The sequence below is a fragment of the Lissotriton helveticus genome, chromosome 7, assembly GCF_964261635.1.
Source record: "Lissotriton helveticus chromosome 7, aLisHel1.1, whole genome shotgun sequence".
Classification (NCBI taxonomy): domain Eukaryota; kingdom Metazoa; phylum Chordata; class Amphibia; order Caudata; family Salamandridae; genus Lissotriton; species Lissotriton helveticus.
Window position 1 is genome coordinate 1,605,598,745 of NC_136068.1, and position 21,278 is coordinate 1,605,620,022.

The 21,278-nt window shown below is 45.4% G+C and overlaps 1 protein-coding gene across 1 annotated transcript in view; it reads left to right on the plus strand.

The window, feature by feature from the left end:
• BAX (BCL2 associated X, apoptosis regulator) overlaps positions 1-20,387 on the plus strand; it is a 58,903-nt gene extending 38,516 nt beyond the window's left edge. Inside the window, exons 5-6 of the mRNA XM_078655230.1 lie at positions 11,996-12,100; positions 14,763-20,387. Coding sequence (XP_078511356.1) covers positions 11,996-12,100; positions 14,763-14,855 — 198 coding nt within the window. The 3' untranslated portion in view covers positions 14,856-20,387. The remainder of the gene's footprint in view (positions 1-11,995; positions 12,101-14,762) is intronic.
• The last annotated feature ends 891 nt before the right edge of the window (positions 20,388-21,278 follow it).

Below are 21,278 nucleotides of genomic sequence, written 5' to 3' on the forward strand. Positions count from 1 at the left end.
TGTGTTTTGAGCTTCCAGGTAAGTTGCTGTGATTGATTTGTTCAGTATCTGAGTGAGTGCTGTGCTGATGACATCCAGCCCTTAGATGAAAAGGGGAGGGCAGGTGTCTAGGGGTACTCTGGAGTGTATGAACTGAATGGTGGTTGCAGTTTCTTGAGTGGTAATGGTGGTCATGGTGATCCTGTGGGTAGTGGCATAGAAGGGCTGGAGCACTGTGAGGGAGAAGGGTCCGGCTTGGGCTTGACGTTTTTGTAGATGCGGATGCTTTGTTGCTAAAGAATAGGGCCAGCTGGTTTCGGTGGTACTCAGGGGGTGTTGCACTGGTGGTGGTTGCTGCTAGAGAGGTGAAGGCACTATGTCAGGATTTACCTGGCATTTTTGGTTCTGCTTTTAATGTGGCCAGTGAGCACTGATCATTTGGTGGATCTAATTTGCTCAACATAGCATCTATGGGGAGATTTGTAGGTGCTTTTGTGGGTGTTCTGACTTTGTATCAATTTGCATTCAAGTTGCTTGCAGTGACGTTTGGCAAACCTGAACTCTTCAGTGTACCAGCTTGCTTGTGGCTTGATTCTCTGGGCTTTATTGGCTGCAATGGCGCTACCAGAATTTGCACGTGGTCTGCAATGGCAGTAGACTAGAGGTGCCCCTCATGGTGATGAGGAGTTTCGAAGGTCAAGTGTTCCATGTTGCTGTTGGTGCTATTCGAGGTGGTGGTGTATTGGATAGATTCTTTGAAGAGGATGGTGATTCAGGGTCTGTTTATCTTGTCCTGTTTTGCATTCTAGGGGTGAAGGGAGAGGAGATTGCTGTAGCGATGATGAGGGAGCCAGCCAGGTTTCAGTCAGTAAGAGCAGGCCCTGTGAGCAGTTGTGTAGCAGATTCCAAATTTTGGTGGCATATTTAGTGAGGGAGCGAGTGTTTAAGAGTATGCAAGACAGGACAGAGAGAGTTTGTGTGAGTGTGTGTGTTCGTTTGTTTCCCATCAATGGCAAATGCAACCGGGGTGCAGGGCTTTGAAGATTGTGGTGTAGGAGGGTGGGAAAAGGACCACGGGTCCTGGCACTGTGCATGGCCAGGCACGAATGGATTTGCCTGTGGCATGCCCGCACTACAGCTTCCATTAAGTGAAGACCATTTTAAGGGTAAGCCAGTGATGTCACTTCCTATGCAGATGGATGATTGGATTGCCCACATTAACCACCTGTATGTGGATACCGAAAGATGATACCATGTTCCTTGCTGGCCCAAAAAACTGCTTATGGTAGTTGTGGATCTCAGCAAAAACCAATGTGGATTGGTCACTGAACGCCATGTGAGATGCTACTGCACGCCCAGTGGTGGTTCTAGTGGGGTGATGGTGCTCTAAGGCAGTACGCAAATATTATAGGGATAACTTGGGCATAAGTGCTTTGCAAAAGGGTAGGGACAAACACCCCTTTCCCTAGATTGTGGTAAATCACTGACCAAGAACTCCAAGGTCCCCTGCACACGCTACTGGTACATAGATTTGTTAGTACAGTAATAAGTGTAGGAAAGAAAGAAAAACACTGTTCATTCACTGCTCTGTGTGGTACCAGGATTTATTGTCCTTGATGTGCGTTCCTTGGTACTAAGTCTTAGCCTAGCCAACACATGTTTCGTCGCTACCATGAAGTACACAGCAACTTATTCAGTGCTAAATTCCTATGATTACGGTCCTTACTGTCGGGGTGTACTTCCGTCCCGAAGGTAAGTAGTAGTGGATGCTCTCAAGGGTAGCGGAGACCAGAATTCCATTTCATTAAAGTTGCTCATGAAGCAGATTCTATATTCTGTGATGCAGACGAGTATTCAGAATATGCAGCTACTAAATATTGTGAGACCCTATTCGTAGGGTTATGGCTGTCAGCCAGCTTTGATTGTGTTGCCGCTGCCCAATCATCCAGGTCCCGCCACTGTCCTCCGTGGGGAAGGGCTTCCAACAGCGGCTGCGCCATCTCTGGAGAATATGGGCGCCTTGTTCTGGTTTTCTGTAGGCATCTGCCCCAGCAAAGATGTATCACTCTGTGTTCATTGCTGCTGATTTGTTGAGGCCTGACCGTCCTTAGCAGGGTTCAGAACACAGCGGTCCCCTCCAGAGCGAAAGGAGCCACTTCTCTGTCCGGTTCCCTGGTTCCCACCACCCATTGTGTGAACTTCTGCAGTTGTCCTGCTAAGTAGTAGGCCTCCATGTCCGGCATCGCCATGTGTTCCCCCAATCTGGACTGCTTTACCGTATTAAGAGCTACCCGTCAGCGTCCCGCCCCCTATATGAAAGCCGACAAGCAGGAGTCCAGCTCTCGGAACCAGGCCACTGATATCCAAATTGGGAGTGTTACAATGGTGGTTCTCCCTCGGCTGCTTTATTTCTTTGTAAGTAGTGAGATGCGACCCATCACTGAGAGGGGGAGACTCTCCCCAGAAAGCCATAGTGTCTTCAAGCGAGCGGAGCGCCCTCCCTATATTGATTGCCCTCCTTCACGTTTTCCATAGAGTGGAATATGTGGACCCCCAAATAGCGGAAGCAGCGGGGTTCCCACCGCAGGTTCCCCAAGTTCAGGGGGGGCCTTGCATCCCTCACCAAGGGAAATAGTTTGGACTTCAGCCAGTTCCCTCGTAGACGTGATAAGGAGCCAAAGCGCTCCATCATAGCCTTTGCTCCTGGCAGGTCGTCCTCTGCATCGTTTAGGAATAGCAGGAGGTCATCCGCATATTGCGCCACTTGGTGCTGTATCTCCCCCACCTGGATCCCCCGATACGCCCCCCCGTGTCTCGCTATGCATGTTAGCGGCTCCACTGCCAAGGCAAACAGCAATGGGGACAGTGGACATACCTGGCGTGATCCCTCTCAATCCGATACTGTTCCAATATTGTGCGTCCAGTGCAGACCCTCACCACCGGGTCAGTATATAGTAACTGCACTCAGCGTATAAATCCCATCCCTAGGCCCATTTTGTTTAGTACTGCATACAAGAACCCCCATTCAAGGCTATCAAATGCACGCAACCTAGGGGTCATCCTCGACTCCACCCTCTCCGTGACTAAACGGGTCAACGTCGTCTTTTCCTCCTCTGCATGCCCCGCAAGATCTACAAGTGGATCCCCACCGAAGCAAGAAGAACGGTCACCCAGGCCCTCGTCAGAAGCATGCTGGACTACGGAAACGCCCTCTATGCAGGAGCCCCGACCAAACTCCTGAAACGCTTCAACCCATCCAGAACTCCTCTGCACGCCTGACCCTCGACATCCCTTGCCGCAGCCACTTCACACCCCACCTGAGACCTGCACTGCCTCCCCGTCAACAAGGGGATCACCTTCAAGCTCCTCACACATGCACACAAGGCACTCCACAACACTGGACCAGTGTATTTCAACAGACGACTCGGCTTCTACACCCCCACTCGCCAGCTCCGCTGACCTCGCTCTCGCCACAGTCCCCCATATCCGAAGAGCGACCTCCGGCGGCAGATCGTTCTTACACCTTGCTGCCAAGACCATGGAACACCCTCCCCATCCACCTACATCAGACCCAAGTCAGACGAAGACTCCTCAAGAACTGGCTTTTTGAGCAGTAGCACCATCTCCTACCCCCAGCGCTTGAGACCCTCACGGGTAAGTAGTGCGCTTTAGAAATGCTGTGATTGGCTGATAGATGTATAGTTCGATGATGGACAATAATTGGCGAATATTTAAGGTTGTATTCCGGCGAGGTATAAAGCCTGCCTGGTCTTGGTGCACCAGTGGTATCATGTGCCATGGATAATGTTCTTAGAGCTACACTCCTGATTCGCCAAAGGGTCCACCTCTTGGGACTTCCTTGCACACGTTTTCGTAATCACAGTTCAGGCTTCAACAGTGTGGACCGAGGACCTCTGTAATCAAATATCTCTTTACGGGCCATGCCAAACTCTCCTTCTAATAACAATTTGATTGCTGTACAATGGTATGTGGATTCAGATAAAGCCAACCCAAGGTTTTCTCATCTCAGACTGTCTTCCAATAAATAAGATGAGGAGTTGGCCTAACGGCTAGGGCGGTCATGGCCGGACTGGCCATAGCGGGCACCGGGCAATCCCCCGGTGCGCCGCATGGGTGGGGGCCGGTTTTGGGCCCCTGGGGGCCGTTTTTTGTTACAGGGCCGTTTTTGCAGCATAGCTGCAAAATCGGCCCTGTACGAAAATCGGCCGAAAACCGGCCCCGGCAAAGAGCTCGGCGGCACCTCCAACCCCCCGAGTGGGGAGGGGGGGAGGCCGGCCGAGCACTTTGTCAGGGCCGGTTGTGGTTCCCAGTCCGGCCCTGAGGGCGGTCGACCTCGAATCTAGGGAACCGGGTTTGAATCTCAGCAATGACACTGAACATCCTGTGATTCTGGGCAAATCACTTAATCTCCCCGTGCCTAACAAAAAATGAATGTGTCCTCATGTAACGCAACAGGTGCTCATCTAAAGCGCTCTGATACTCGATACCGGATCAAGTTTGCGCTATATAAAACTCTGTAAAAAAAAAAAAAAAAAAAGGGCAAAATCATTCCCACCGAATTTTGCCCTTTAGCATATTTATGTTCCGATATGAATTAGTTTGGATAAATCCTTGAAGTAGCTAGACCTTTTTAACAAAGAAAATTAATTGAGTACTAGGCCTAGCAAAACAAACATGATATTTGGTAAAGATCAGAAGCATCGTTATTTTTGTGTCTCTACGCAATCAAATGATGTCTTGTCCTCCACATAAGTTTATCCGGGCATTTTCAGCGAGCAATATAGTCCCTGGTTTTGCTTAACTATAATTAAGAAGAAATTCACCTCTCACTTTTGCTTTCTATCCCTATACAGTAAATGTGACCTATCTGACCCTATACCTAAAGTCAAAAGAGTTATACTGAATCCCACCTTACGCTGTGGCTGACTCACTTAAACAGGTAGCCTCTGGTGTGGTCACTTTCATGTTCTTGTGTACGAGTCATTCATCATGGAGAGCTGTAGGTGACCCCTTTTGGGGTCTAGGGGAAAAGTGGGGTCTTCTTGGCGTATAGCCACCTATTTTGGGGGCATTGATTCCCGTAAGGCGGCGACACTCTTGCATAGTGGACACCTGCAGCTTATTCCCCTTCCCATTCTATTTTGATTCCGTGGAACTGCACCTGCATAATTTGGGCTGATTTTGGTGACCATGTGGATAGTAAAACTGGTCACTTCACCCCCATTTAGTTTTACAGTCACTACAAAATTTAATTGAAAATATTGTTAAAGGACCAATACAAAGGCATCACTTTGGTGAGCGAGCCTGGAGCTGTTAAACATGAAACGTGCCTCTCGCAGTCCTCTGCCTAGTTCCCTTTGTTCAACGTTTGAGCTATAAAATAAGTGCCAGAACCCAAATTTGTGCTCCGAAGCCTGTGGCTGGCACTGTTGAAGGTTGTTGTGGCCAATACCAAGGCTGCATACTCTGGATTCCTTCTCATGCCTCTTTAATTAACCACCAGACACTCTGTCTCTTTATCTCACTCTAAAGGGGCTACTTTATCCATGCTTCCCTTTGTCACATTTTTTCTGGCTTTCTTTCCTCTGCTTCCTCCTTTTGTGTTTTTCTCGGTCTTATTTTGGATCAAAGTCTGTTGTAGAAAAATAAGTGCTGGTACCCAGAATGAATGCTGGTCTGACCCACCTGCAACAACTGGTTCAGTGTAGGCTGTGTCCTTGTTCCTGGCAGTTTGTAAAGCAGGTGAGGCTCGGCAGGACTGATGGCAGCTACTTTGGTGAAAGGCTTTCCGACCTAGTGGGCTGGCAGATTATATGTATGTACGGCTGCATATTTTGGTTTTAGCATGTTAAATTGGCTTTAAAAAAAGACGTTGCTTGACTGAAACTTGCCACTTGTAAACTGTACTCATCAAAACAAAGTCAATCTGTTTAGTAACAATTTCTAAGTAAAGCACTGAGACACTCTGATCTAGTTTGCAAAATGCTAAACTCTAAAATAAGTAAAAAATAAAACCTGGAATAGTTGGGATGTGCTAGGATTTATTGATGTTCCTATCTCAAGTTGTCTGCTTTTTAAAGCCTGATTTGTTCATGCTTCTAATGTGATCTGTTAGGTGTGAAATTCCATTGATAAAATCTGGCCATCTCCATTGTAAAACATGGATGCCTCCATTGTAAAACATGGATCCCTCCACTGTAGGCGGACACTGTTCTTGATGACGCTCATAATTACGCCCTTATCATAGCACCCCCCTGGAAACTTTAAGGCCAACATGGTGCTGCACATTAATGTAAACTTGTGGAGTTTAGCTTATGCAAATTAGCCTGTGATAGTTTAGGCTAAAGAGATTTATTTTGAGAACATGGCCTTAAAAAAAACCTATAAAAAGTTGAGTTTTTGAACATTAATTTAGAGAGGTCTTTTCTGGAGAGATTAGTTCCTGAACCAGACTTCACTCTCAGTCAGATGCATCAGGAGGGCCAGCTGTATAAGCAAAGAACAGCTGTGCAGAGATCCCTGTCCTTGGCAAAGCAACAGCCTGTTCTTCCTTGACAGAACTCTGCTGTTTCAAAAGGTGTGCTGTGTGCTCTATTCCAAATACTCGACAGGCAGCAATAATATATAATGTTTTAGCCTACTCAATCAGATTTGTAAAGCGCAGCTATTCACACGCAAGGGTATCCGGGCGCTGAGGTCAAAGGAGCTCAGGTGGATTCAGTTGAACAACTAGGTCTTGAGTTCTTTTCTGATTTCCTGAAGGGAGGGGGAGGTCCGGAGCTAGAGGCTGGTCCAGGACTTTGTGGTGAGGTAGGAGAAGGAGCCTCCTTCACTATTGCTACAGTCGATGTGGGAGTGTAAGCGAACGAGAGGAAGGTGGTGCGCAGGTGTACGGGGTGTCTGTCAGCATCTTGAATTGACATCCCCTTGTGGATGTGGAACCAGTGGAGTTTCTTGAGGTGAGGGGTGATTTGCGTTCATCTGGAGAGGCCGAGGATGCAGAGTTCTCTATGATCTGCATTCTCTTCAGGAGGTGTGTGGTAATTCCTGCATAGTGTTACTGTAGTCAAAGCGGCTGTTGACTAGGGCTTGTGTAACTGTGTGTCTAGTGTTGACGGGGAGCCATTTGAAGATCTTTTGGAGCATGCAATAAGTGAGGAAGCAGACTGGGGAGACTGCGTTGATCTGGTTTTGCATGGTTAGTTGGCTGTCCAGGATGATGCTGAGGTTCTGGGTGTGGTATGTGGGAGTGGATGAGGGTCTGGGTCCTGTTTCAGCCATCCACCACTAGTTGTACCGCATGGAAGTCTTGTTCCAGAAGATCAGTACTTCTCTCTTGTCTGTATCGGAGTTTAAGGCAGTTGTTTTGCATCCAGTTGGCAAGGCTGGTAATGCACATGCCGAAGTTGGCCCCTATGGTGGATGGATCTAGGGAAGCTGGGAGTAGTCTGCGTAGTAGAGTATGATCAGTCAATACATTTTGATGATTTTGGTGGGGGGGAAGGTGGGTCATGTAGGCGTTGAACAAAGTTGTACTGAGGGATGAGCCCTGAGGGATGCTGCAGATGTGCTTGGGTTATCAGGTGAATGGTGGTAGGCGGATACTCTGAGTTCTTCTGGTGAGAAAGGATGCAGTCCATTTGAGGGCGTCCTCTTGTATTCCGATCTCATGAAGCTCCTTGATCAGGGTGTGGTGGGACAAGGTGTTGAAGGCTGCTGAGAGTTTAAGGAGAAACAGGGTGAATGTTTCTCCCTCGTTTAGGTGGGTTGTGATGTCGTCAGTTACTGTGATCAGGGTTGTTTCAGTGCTGTGGTTCATAAGGAATCCGGATTGGGATGAGTCTAGTAGATCATTGTTCTCCAGGTGATCCTTGATTTGTCGGTCGATGGACTGCTCTAGGACTTTAGTGGGAAAGCGGAGTAGAGAGTTGAGTCTGTAGTTCTTGAGCCCGTTGGGATCGGTGGACGGTTTCTTGAGTAGGGGTTCGACTTCAATGTGTTTCGATTATTCTGGGAAAATGTCGGAGGTTTTGGATGCATTTAAGATTGTGGTGATCTCATTGCTGATGGTCTTGTTTCCAAGGTTGAACATGTGGTGGGGGCAGGGGTCTGTGGGTACTCTTGATGGACGGAGTGCATGATGCGGTGGTGCTCTGTGTGGTGAGCTAGTCCCACAAGGTGATCTGATGGTCAGAGTTTTGGTCCGCAAGAGCGAGGAGGCTGAGTATGTCAGAGGCGGCAGTGCCGGATTCTAAGTGTTTGTAGATGGTAGAGATCTTGTTGTGGAAGACGTCCGCCAGGGTGTTGCAGAGTTCTTCAGATGGGTGATGATGATTCTGGTTGCTGAGTGGTGGAGACCTCGTTGACAATGCTAAAGTATTCTTTGCTGTGCTTGGAGCTGGACTCGAAGCAGTCGGCTAGGATTCTATTTCTGTCTTTTTCAGGAGTTGGTGATAGTGGTGCAGCGATGTCTTGAAGGTGGTGTGTTCAGTGCGCTCCTTGCTGGTGCAACATTTCCTTGCTTGCAGTTGCGTTTTGAGGTTTTTAGTTGCGAGGTGTATAAACTAGCATGTTTAGTTAGTTGTTTGAGTTTGGTGCATCTGATGGGGGTGACTCTGTCGGCTTAGTTGGTGTTCCAGATGGTGACGTTCTTGACAGTCTGTTCAAGGTTGGTAGCAGCATTGGGGTGGGAGGTTTTGAGTGTCTGTTCTTTGGCTTTCAGATACTTTGTTCCAGCTGCAGTGTGAGGTGCTGTGCGGCTTGGTGGCAGTGCTGGAGGCTCCTGTGATGATTAAGTGGACAATTGAGTGGTGAGCTCTGTGATATTGCTGTACTTGACTGTGTCGCTGTTCGTGAAAATAGGGTTGCGCATGTGTCCTGCGTTGTGAGGGTTGGTGACTAGCTGGGTGTGGCCGATGTTAATGCTTTCAAGGAGGTTGGCGTTGTTTGGGTTGTCAAGCTGAAAATTGAGGTCACAGAGGAATATGTAGAGGTTTGGTATCAATGGCTTATGATGCAATGAATTTGAGAAAGGTGTCACAGAAGACGGTGTTTGGTCCTGGAGATCTGTAGAAATGGGTGCCTCTGATGGTGGATTTGCCACCTCTTTTGAGTTGGAAGTTGAGTTGTTCCATAATCAGGGTGATGTCGTCTGTGGCGGTGGTGTGGTGAATGGTTTCTTTGTGGATGATGGTGATTTTCCCCTCTGTATTTGTTTATCTGGTCCTCGTGTGCTATCTTGTAGCCGTTTGGCGTGGCTGTGGCAATGTCTGGTGTGGATGCAGAGTTGAGCCAAGAGGAAGACTACATTGGGGGTGAGGGAGGTGATTGTGTCACCGATCTCTGTGGCATGTTTAGTGAGTGATCAAGTGTTGAGCAGGAGGCAGTGGAGTTGCCCATGCGCAGTCGAGGTTGGCATGGTAGTTGTATGAGCGTGTGCCAGGGTGTTGCAGGAGAAGAGACGGTGGTGGGGAGACGTGCAATAGCAGTAGTGGCAGCGTCCAGGGTCCAAGGCTGTGAGCTCTCTACCGGTGCAGCTGCGGGTGTTGGGAATGCCAGGGTTCGAGGCACGAACATGCGCAGACATGCTTGCTATGGCGTGCAGACAGCACTGTCATGGTGCGGCCACCATTAAGTAGGTCCTGGAGGAGGAAGAGGTGCTGGGAGACTGGAGCAGCTGAAAAAATTAGTGGCGAGGTCAACACAAGCAACAGGTAATAACAATAAAATAATGACTTCACAGATCCACACTCAGGAAAAAACAAAGTAAATAACAGGCACAGAATTGTTTTACAGCGAGATACCGGGCCGATGCTTCACTGCTTAGATGGGGCGGCCACATGGGAGAGGCAGAGATCAGAGGCCTCTGGTCTCTAGCGGAATTCGGGCTCCACATCAACCTTCTGAAGCTGCGGGCGATCAGTCTTGCAGTAAAGGCATTCCTTCCCTCTGTCCGGGAAAGTGTAGTGCAGGTGTTCACAGACAACACCACTGCCTTGTGGCACTGCAACAAAGAAGGCACGGTGGGGTCATGGACCCTATGTCAAGAGGCCCTTCGCCTCTGGACATGGCTGGAACATCAGGGCATATCACTGGTGTTTCAACACCTGGCAGGTTCACTGAACACCAGGACGGACTAACTCCGCTGCTGGTGCTTGATGGCTTGTGAATGGCGTCTTCACTCGGAGGTGGTGCAAGGTCTCTTTCAACAGTGGGGAGAGCCTTGGTTGGATCTATTTGCCACCGAAGAGAACGCGCAATGTCAGCAATTCTGCGAGTTGGGAATTTCCAAGGCGGCACTCGCTAGGTGTCGTTTTTCGTCACAAGTGGAGTTGCGATCTATTGTACTCCTTTTCCGCTTCTACCACTTTTGCCCAGAGTGCTGAAAGATCACGCGCGAACAAGTCATTCTGGTGGCCTCGGATTGGGCACAAAGAGTCTGGTATCCCGAACTACTCCATATAGCCATCGATCCTCTGATTCGGCTGCCTCTTCGGGAGTATCTTCTGTCGCAGCAGTAGGAGACGGTCCTCCACCCGAACCTGTCCAGCATCCACCTCCTTGCGTGGAGATTGAGCGGCGGCAGTTCACTTCATTTGACTTGCCTCCCGAAGTCTGTGATGTAACCTTGGCAGCCCACTAAGAAGATATATGCCTGTCGATGGAACAAATTTGTGGCATGGCAGCAAAGACTGTGGATCCCCTTTCTCCCCCTTTTTCTAAAGTTCTCTTGTTCCTCCTTTCTGTGACCCAGCAGGGCTCTGCTCTGGGCACTATCCAGGTCTATCTATAACTAACCTATGTTTCTTACAGATATATCAGTACCGAAGGTAAGTTACTTGTTCAACGTTTGTATTCTGGGGTTCCAGTTGGATGACCAAATTAGTCTAGCACCACAAATTAACAATCTTCTTTCATCTTAAACTTTTGAAAAAGGTCACTGCCTAGCTAGACCTAATCTCTTATGATTCAAGTGGTGATTTTATCAAGGCTGGATTACTACACTGCTTTTTATTTTGGTTTTCTTAAAAGTCTCCTAATACTAGCTCAAATATAAACCTGCACCCATTAGTTTACTCTACAGTCTCCTAAAATGGGCACATATCACTCTTTAAAGGGCGTTGTTACATTGACGACCTGTGACAGAGCAAATTATTTTTAAAGCTGTACATCTACTGCACTGAGCGTTCTAAAATTGGAGGCTGAAATTCTGCAAGAAAAATTTAAGAATGACATTCCCATTCGGCGTCCAAGATCTTCAGGTAGTAATCCGTTTACTCTTGCTCTGAGATTGTGGGAACTCAGTAGGGTGCTATGAACAGGCATGTCCCCACATCCAGTATCTCTTTATTTTTTGGCACATTGGGCTTGGCATATATATATATTTTTTTGTTGTTGTTGCTTACACATTGACTAGAAATCATAATGCATGTGTCTGTCCAGTATACTGAGCAGTTACTTCATGCGTCTTTTGTTTGCAGGAGCATACCTTACATACAATATTCACACGTACAACCCCCATCTAAATGTTTGTGTTTTTTTGCAGAGTTTTATATAGCGCGAACTAAACCGGATCAGTTATCAGAGCGCTTTACATAGCACCAGTTACGTTACATGAGGACACACTTTAATTTTAGGCACGGGGAGATTAAGTGATTTGCCCAGAATCACAGGGGGTTTTTGGCGTCATTACCGAGACTCGAACCCAGATCCCCAGGTCTGAGGTAGAGCGCCTTAGCCGTTAGGCCAACCCCTCTCCCCATGTAAATGAAATTTACATATTCTGTGTAATTTTTGCAAAATGATGTGGTAAAAAGTATGCCGTTTTACCTATCTCAAGACAGCCTCCCTGTGTTCTAGACTAGGCTTGCTGTGGAGAGTGCATGGCACCATGATGTACTATTGGCTCCTGTGAGTTATGCATAACAAAGGCCTCTGGTGTGCAATGTACTCAGAACAGTTACCCATTCCTCTCTGTCATCCCATTTTTGCGTAGGCTCTCATTTCCAATGTTCCAGAGCTGATCCGCACTATTTTCAACTGGACCATGGATTATCTACGAGATAACTTGCTGCAGTGGATTCGGGATCAGGGAGGATGGGTGAGTTTCTCTTGCCTTTCTTTGCTTGTGGCATAATCAGTTTGTTATTCTCTGATGTATATATTCTTTTATTTGATTATTTGTCTTTATAATACAGTGCTTTGTGTGGCATGTTTGTATTCCGTAGTATAATATGCTTTTTGTTCTGACTAGTTATTTTCTCTCAGCATCGCACGTATGCTTTTTTGTGAATGATTAATTTCCCAAATCCTCTCAAGCTTGCTTTGTCTTCAATGTTTCTTTTGCTTTGGTATTTTATGACTTTTTAAAAATTATATCTTCTCTTGGGGCATCCTATAAAAACATTGTTCTGATTACCTGTGTCTGCTTGCTTTGCTCTGGGAGATTGTTTTCTCTTGCATTCTCTAACCTGATTTGTAGGTTTCCCTTCTCCTGGTTTGTCTGCTAGTTAGGAGTGTCTTTTTGGCATCCCATACATTTTCTATTCTGATTAGTTGTTTTTCTTTTGGCATATGTGAGGCATAATCTCTGAGAACCGTGGAATTATGTAGTTTCTGGGCAATAATTAATATGGTCATTTACCATTCATTCCTCAAGACATTAGGTACTGTTGCATTCCAACTGTATGGCTGTGGCTATGTATACTTCTAGTGGAGCAGTGTTAAGCAGAAGAGGTTTGCTCCCTGTACACTATACACTCTGTGTCCAGATAGAGTTATAGATGTATGAAAATGTATAGATCTAGAAAACCAGGCAGTAAAACAAGGAATGAAATGCAATGAAAATACGTTTACAGTACTTGGATAGTTTAGGGCTATACTCATGTTAACATGAATGACATTCATATCCTACAGGGAGGAAACATGATGACTGCCAACTTCCTCACATCTTTCAGGGTGTACATCATTTGGCCTCTCACTGTGTGGTCAATCAGTTCAGTAGCCAGAGGATTCCCATTGTCCTATTTTCTCCCTTGCTGTGGGTTAAAAGATAGCTCGATGGTTTAAATTAATATTGCAGCTCCCATTCCAAAACTCAATAACCTATTATTAGAATGAACGTGGAATCCCAACTCTCGGCAAATGAGAATAAATGTTTGGGAAGATCATTTGACAGCATCTCTGGTCTCTGTAATGTCCGTTATTCTGGGGCCAAGGTTCTCAGGCAGGAACTTTAACCGAAGACTGCAGTACTAAGTATAGCTGAATGCTTTTGTCTCCAACTTGTCAAACTCCACTGGCTCCCCGTCATCTCTAGGGCAGCCTTCAAGATCGGCTGCCTCACCTTTAAGTCATTAGCTGGCCCCTGCCCTGCCTTTGTGAAATCCCTCATCAGACCCTACTGTCCATCCCGCAACTTGAGATCCTCTCACCTCCACTTCTTGACTGTCCCCTCTTATAAGCTCTGCAGATCTGGAGGCCGGAGATTTGCCTACCTGGCCCCCAAGCTCTGGAACTCTTTTCCTCTTTCTCTTAAAACTTCTAATTCTTTGACTCTTTTTCGTAAATCTCTAAAAACTTGGCTTTTCCCCCAATCTGGTTAGTCTCTCTGTCCCCCTTCACTTCTGACCAGCGCCAGGAAACCCATGGTGTCAGTGCGCTTTATAAGCACCCCTTACGATACGATACGATACGATCCATACTGTTCAAGGTGCTAAGGAGTGTCTAGGAAATGAAGTGCAATCCAAGTCTGCCTAAAACTATCAGGGGCTTGTATCTCTTAACCGCTAGTTGTGGTCCTCTTTCTCTGTTGTTGCCTTACCACCCCCTAGACCAGTAACCTCCCACTTGGAACAAGAGGTACAACAGTCTGTATCTAAACAAGGACTAAATGGTCAATATGTTATAACTCTGGAACCATAAGTCATTGGACAGTTGTGCCTGCGATTTTTTTGTGTGCAGCTCATTCAGGCCTAGCTAGAGGTCTGGAATGGGGCAAGAGAGTGGCGATAGCCTCACATTTCTAAAACCCAATAATAAAGTCATCCAAAGAAGCAGAGGGAGAGGTGCTTCTCTGAACTTCCTTGCTTTCTGAGCACCACTTGGTACTTAGCATAGTACACATCAGCACAAGGCCTCAGATAATGGAACCGGAATTGATCTTCGTTCAGAGGTCAATAGATTGTCTCTAAGGGTACATGTGTAAACATCTGTGCCGCCACAACCATTATTCACTCCGTTGCCCGATAACGAGACAGTAGTCTCCTTTCTATGTGGGTGAGGGTACAGTCTGAGTGCACCCCATTCTCATTCAGCTTTTTTTCTCTGATGCTGGTAGAGTAAACCAAACCAAAACAGCATTTACAGAGTTCTCAGAGATGTAAAATCCACTGGGGGAAAATATACAGATTGAGCAGTCGAACGTGCAAAAGGCGGGGTGGCCCATTGGTCTGCAATGCAAGGGCTTTCATTTTTACTTAATTCCATGCATGCTTTATTTCCTATGATATCCCTTGCAGTTGCCTTTTTGACTGGTAGTTTTCATTGGTATCTTGTGCATGCTTTCTTTTGGTTTGTCGTTTTTCTTTTACATTGTGTCCTTTAGATTATTTTGGAGCGAAGTGTTAGCAAGCTTTGGTCTGTCTCTCTCTCTATCCCTCTGCTTCGTTATGCAGTCTTTGTTCTGATTGGTAGTTTGAAATGTTTGTATGTGGCATTACATGTGTCTCCTGGTTTTAAGGTTGGCTATCCTTTTTTTGCAGGAGAGTCTGTTTGGTACACCAACGTGGCAGACCATTGGCATCTTTGTAGCCGGGATACTGACGGCCTCCCTCACCTTCTGGAAGTTTTCTTAGGGTTGTGTAAAAGCATTAACCTAGCACATCCCAAAGTGGACGCTGAGCTTCCTTTGCTAATGCCGGACTGTGCTGATCGGGCACTTCTGTTCATCATTCATTGCAAATGGCCCTGTGAATTCTTCATACTTTTACACAAATTCCTCGTGCCTTTTTTAAGAAGAAAAATATGAAAGACATTTTGTTTTTTAATTACTTTTTCGATTGGTTTACTTGAACAAATCCTTTTCTTGAAACTTGAATCTTAACAGGGCTGTCTGCAGCCCCTTCCGGTGCATCAACCTGGCCACTCAGCTGAATGAAAGACCGAGGGGAACCATTTCTGTTCATGTGAATTGATGTGGTCACTGAGCCAAAATCCAGGCCCAGGAGAGGGTGCGAAAGTGGGGGAAAGGGAGAGAAACATTTTGGAGGGAGGGTCATCCGCACTATTGTACCGTATGCTTTGTGGCACTGATGAAATTCCGTTATGTAAAGCAATGATTCTGTTCTCAGGGATAACTCTGCTGGCTGAAACAGGAGTCTTATTGATCTTTGTAACTTGAGGGATAGTTCTTCAGCTTGAGGCTTCATTTTGCTAGTTGTATAGCCTTAAAGATGGCACTTCCTTTCAGAGAGAGCGTGATATCTGTGTAACCTGAAAAGAAGCTGGTCTGTCTTCAAACTGCACGGTCTGGTGAACTAAGTAATGCTTTTCTGTCTGTTACTCGAATCGGTCTCTGGGACATAGCTCTTGTTTTAGGAATGAGCTTGAATGATCAGATTAGTGATGCATGACCTCCTGTCTTAGGCTTTGAAGTTTTACAAGTTGCATGCCCCAAGATGCAGATTAGATATGCTTGTAAGGCTGATGGCAATAGTTAGCTGTACTTTCTAAAACCGAATTATTCACAACCAAAGCCAGTATGCATCACCTGCAAGGCCTGAATTTCTCAAATATTCCACTGTCTGCCACTGACTGTTGACTAGTTCCTTCTCCAGATCCCATCCCTTGGATATCTGAGGGAGTGACCTACATGTAGTTTGGCCTGCCTGAGTCTGGGAATCCAGCACACAGTGCCACACTGTAAACCAAGTTGTTTTGTTAATTCCCTTGTTTGACCAGAAGTCTGTGCCATTTGGTAGGTTAGTAGTGAATTACTAAAGGGACCTTGGTTCTGAATGGCCGTTTCTGGCCGTGTTCATCTAGGATCTCTTTCAACAAATTGCACTCTTCAGGGTTTGATGTCCTGTGACACCCATTCTAAAACGGGTCTTGTTTGATTTAGTGCAACCAATGCTGGATTCTGATGCTTATTGGCGTGTCCCCAACCCAGCACGACTTTAGCTGCACTGTATGACTGGAGAGTGTAAAACCGAGATTGTACTATGCTTCTCCACCAAGTAGCAGAAATGCTGTTAAGGACACAGTTTTTTCCTAATGCCTAACTTGGGTCTAAGATATGGTCCGTGTCACTTGAGTGCGACCCTGGGCAAGAAGTGCTTCACTCCCTTGTTGTCAGCCTTGCAGGTTACTTATTCAGTATCAAAAGATCTACTCTCAACCCAGGAGTTCTCACGTTCCTTTCCTGACTTGAAGAGGTGAATTCATTCACATCTAAGGGCCTTATGTGCACCAGCTGAGCACGTTACTCTACGGGTTCCTGTACCACTCACCGCGCCAATCGTAGCTCAAGTGCCACTAGCCTTTGAGTGGCTTGAATAGAGAGCACTGAACAGTTTTTTATTGTATGTGAACCTCCTGCATGTGGGCCCTTCAGTTGTAATTGCTACGCCGGGAAACACCATATGACCTTTAGGGAATGTTGGCCCCATCAAAATACAACGGTTTCACTGTGAAAGGCTGCTATTTGCACTAGCACGCATTCTGTCCTTCCAGGTTTTTACCTTCCTTACACAGATCTGAGAAGTAGGATACAGAAGAAAGGTGGTACCTTAATTTCATGCTCTCCTAATGCACCTTGATACTTCTGCCCCCACAATGTCCATTCATCGTTCGCATGTTTTGGTGGTGGTGTGGCCATGGACTGCTTCCTTTTTTCACCAGCTCAAGTAGCTACTTCTTGGGCCTATCTAGGGGACTTTTGTATTCTCTGTGGCCTCTCTCCTTGGCAGCACTTATGACTTGAAAAGGAGCCATGCCTTCCAAGCTCTTTGTGCTGTTTTATTAGCCTGTTTGTAACCGTGATAAGAGCATTCAAACCAGGACTTAACAGAGAAATCGTTATAAATGAAGATCCTTAAAGAAGTCCTTCATTAGAGTTTTTTCAGAACGTGACACCTCTGCTGATGCTCAGTGGCTCTTGCAAGTACAACTTCACCATCCTTCCAAGTATTCTGCCGTTGAACCTCTGCTGAACTGTGTCTACATGAATTAATTGCATGTCTTACTGGAGCGAGTTTGTTTAGCTGTAACTTTTAGACTTCGGTTTGATTGCATTTTTGCTTGCCTGTGTGTTTCGGTACGTATGCTTGTGTATTTCTGCACGTATGCTTGTGTATCTACCGGTCTGTAGCTCCCGTGCCTTTGTATGTCTTTCTGTTTATTTCCCTCTATGACCTTGTATTTGGGTGGTAGTTGTGATTTCTTATTTTACTGCATTTACTTCGGGTATTTTGCAGGTGCACTGCCTTACTGTTGCCTGTTTGTTTTGTTTAGTGCTAGAGACTTAAATATCAGGGTTGTTCGGGGTAGGTTCACGAGTAACGCAGCCATAACAGCATGTGTGTTTCATTATTGCTGTATATGCAGTAATTTAACATGAAGACTATGTAAAGTAAATTCACACACTAAGCTAGCTATAGGAAAAGCACTGTCAGAGAACCAATCTTGTCTTGAGGCATGTCAGACAGAAGTTCCAGTCTTCCAGGGAATCTGAAAGCATCTTTACTCCGCTTTTATTATAGATGTAAAGAAGCGAGGACAGAGTGAAATAATCTTTTCATGCATATTAAACTGGCAAAGATTGCCAGCCCCTGGTATGATCCTACGATTGGTGGTGTGAGCCCTAAAATGCGGACAAAGGCAAGCTGTACTAAGCATTCAGCAGAGCTTACTGTTCCAATGTTATTTTAGCTGGAAGCTCTGCACAAGTGCCTCCAGTTGCCTGTAGTGGTCAAGGAGCCTTGAGTCGCACAGCCTTAGAGTGGGAACACGGGCTTCAAGTACTCCAGAGAATGGAGTTTTATGAAACACACTTTTACTAGCAGAATTGGTACAACACTTATTTTGTTGATGGGGATTCCTCCTGATGGTCAAACAGAAGTCCCGCCTCACGGTGTATTATTCTGACTGGACTAAAGGGAGCAGTTCTTGGCATCCAGAAGATAATTGGAGAGCGAATTTGCTTCTACATTGCATCTCCTGAGAATTTGTCTGTCTGTTAGTACGCATAACTAAGCACGGACTTCTGTATCTTGATACATACATTCATTCCTCTATTTTCTGCTACAATACCTATCTTCCTGCATCTGTTGACTAACACACCTGAACAGATGTATAATAGTCTTGTTCCTCTGTCTTAATATGCGTCTACATTTTTTTCTGACTTTTTGTTTTGGTCTGTATTTGTACATCTGCCTTCTGATCTTCATGCCTGTGTTCATTTAATGCTCGTGTTTAATGTGTTTGTTTGTAATTGCATGGATCCTATTGTGCCTTCATGCTAGGATTCTGTGTGCATGTGTGAGACTACTGCTACAGTTCATCCAGTGCCTTTAATGCGCCTCTAGTTTCGGGGAGGGGGTGATAAGTTCAGTTATTTGAACAGGAGCCTCCAGTAGCGTTGTGCACTGCCTCCCGACTACATCGTTATGAAGGAAAAACACCAGTGAACGGGATTTATATATTCATAGATTTAACTGCTTCTTTGTAGCCTTTTTATAAGATCACGTTTTGTAACCTGCTCTATTCTTACTGCCCGTTTATAGTAACCCCTGGAAATAAATCTTTCTGTGTAGTAACCCTGCCGGTTTATGTTGGAAATCTGCCACTTTCCTGTTGCACTGCCGGGAATCAAGTAAAGGAGGGGCTATACCTAAAATTAGCAGAAACGTTTAGGGTCTGGTTAATCATGAACTTGTTCCTTTGGCAAAAAAAAAGTGATCACCCTTGGTGGCTACAACAAAGATCGATGTCACCAGTGTATTTCGCCTCAAATCTATAAATTGGATATATTCTTTGTTTAGAAGTTCTCAGTGTGAGCTGCAAAGGTCATGTGTCGTAATGCTGCTGTTGTGTGGCCAGTTTAGAATTTGCTACAGTTTTGCAGCATGAGAAAGCTAGTCAGTGGTTTAGATCTGCTGCTGCTGTGTGGCCAGTTTAGACATGGACACATTTTTACAGTATGTGAAAGTTTCTCAGCAGCCTAGACCTGCTCTTAATCTTGTTTTACGAATGTTAGCAAAATGGCTTCTATTAAGTCTTAGTTAACCTAGGAAATCTATGGTGCAAAATCAGTATCACAGACTTCTGTAGGTGGTGCAGAATCTTCAGTGATCCGCTCAGAGCTTTTTCTTGTGCCACTGTGTATGCTGGTCCACAGTGCGTTGCTAGACGTGCGTCTAAGCTTTTTCCACCTTGGTGGAGGCTTTTCTCCAGGCCTGGGTGCCAGACTACCTCAAATTAAAGTGGACTTTTGCCTCTGTGATGCAATGTTTTTACTCTTAAAGCTTTTGCTGGCTGTGTTCCCATATTTAATTTCGATATACACATTTTCTGTTGGGTCTTAAGTTTGTTTCTAACCACCATGAAGTAGCTACTAGATCTGCTTGGTGCCATTTTGAAGTGCTTCCTTTTACATTTTGAGCAAACTGACTCGCATCATGCCAGTGCTCTGCGTACTGCAGTTTTTTTGTAACCTATAGGCAATATAGACACTCTTGGAGTTTGTCTGCTCCGTTCTACTGCAGTGAACCGATGCATTTTGGAAAACACTCCCCCAAGTCCTACAGATACAGCCATGGTAACCTGACCGATTAATCACAATGATGCATCATACTTCATCAAAATGAATCCAAGCAGTGATTTCATGGTTGGCATAATTTTAAAGGACTGTTCAGTAAGGCCCTAGCTTACAAAGTTTGGAGTTCTGTTTCATAATAGATTCTCTTTGGATATGTCCGATTCTCCTACTTACTTCATACTTCTGATGTTAGTTCTCTCTTCTCCTTCCTTGCTTTACGGCTGGGGAATGGAGTTGAGGGGAACAATGGTCTTTCCTGGCCTTCACGTATTCAATTTCCTTTTACAGCAGGTCCCCCTCTTACTCTCACTTAACAACTAAGTTAAAATCTTTTTTGTAAGGTATGCACTTTTATTGACGGTTACTTTTGCGTCTGGTGTTTTTATTTTCCAATTAATTATTTTCGCACGTTTGAAAATTAGATTGAACTTGGACAGTCTCAGCTTTTTACTGTGACTCACTGACCGTTGCCTCCTGCTACGCTCAAGTACAATCTCACCTATGTATCTTTTCAGAAAAATACATTTCCACCATTCAAACGACAATAAAGATGTTTTTTACTGTGCTATGTTCTGGTCTTGTTCTTCTCTTGCTTGTGAGTCATGTAGCATCCCTTCTCAATTCTGGCTTTAAATTGTATGCCTTTCTCACACTTCCCTTTTTCCCTACTCCCCAATTTCCTTTTACATTTCACAATTTTCCTATATGAATTGGTGCTTGGTGCTAAAAATGTCCAATATTAATGTTATAACAAGTTGAAAAAACCAACAGGACAGACTATTTTTTTGTTATATTTTTATATTGTGTATAATTTGGTAATTTATTTGGTCCGTGTTTGTGAGTTTGCATAACAAAGGGCAGCAACATACTTTCCAACATTTGATAGCTGGTATGTGGGAGATTTCAAAAACAAATCAGGAGGTTGCATTTTCCCCATTGGCTTACATTGAAATGAAGGCAATTTTAGGCAGGTGACAGGTAAAATAAAGCCATTCATTCATTTATTCATTCATTCATTCATTCTAGGCAAGGGAGAGGCGAGAAGGCGGATGGGTCTCTTGACCTTCAGCATAATCTGCATATATGTGGAATGTCATGGTTGCCCTACACGGTGATTCAGTTGGGATTTTGTCCTGGTATCCCACCACTTAACATAATATATACATGAAATTGAGTGTCACGTTTCAGCTAAATCTTAAACTGACAAACCTGGTAACAAACATGCAGGGGTATAAAACCAGAAGGTAACCTACAGAGGGAGCGAGAACTCCTAACTGACCAAAGCCTATGGGAAGCGAGCGATCTCAGAGAGAGTGTATCCTACCCTTGATTTCTTTCTAAAGCACAAGTCTGAGACCAAAATTACAACTGAGTTTGCATTAATAACAAAGTCTCAAAAGCACACACTAAATCACAAAGTACTTGCAGGAAAGTGAGAATAACAACCTTCAGTTACGCC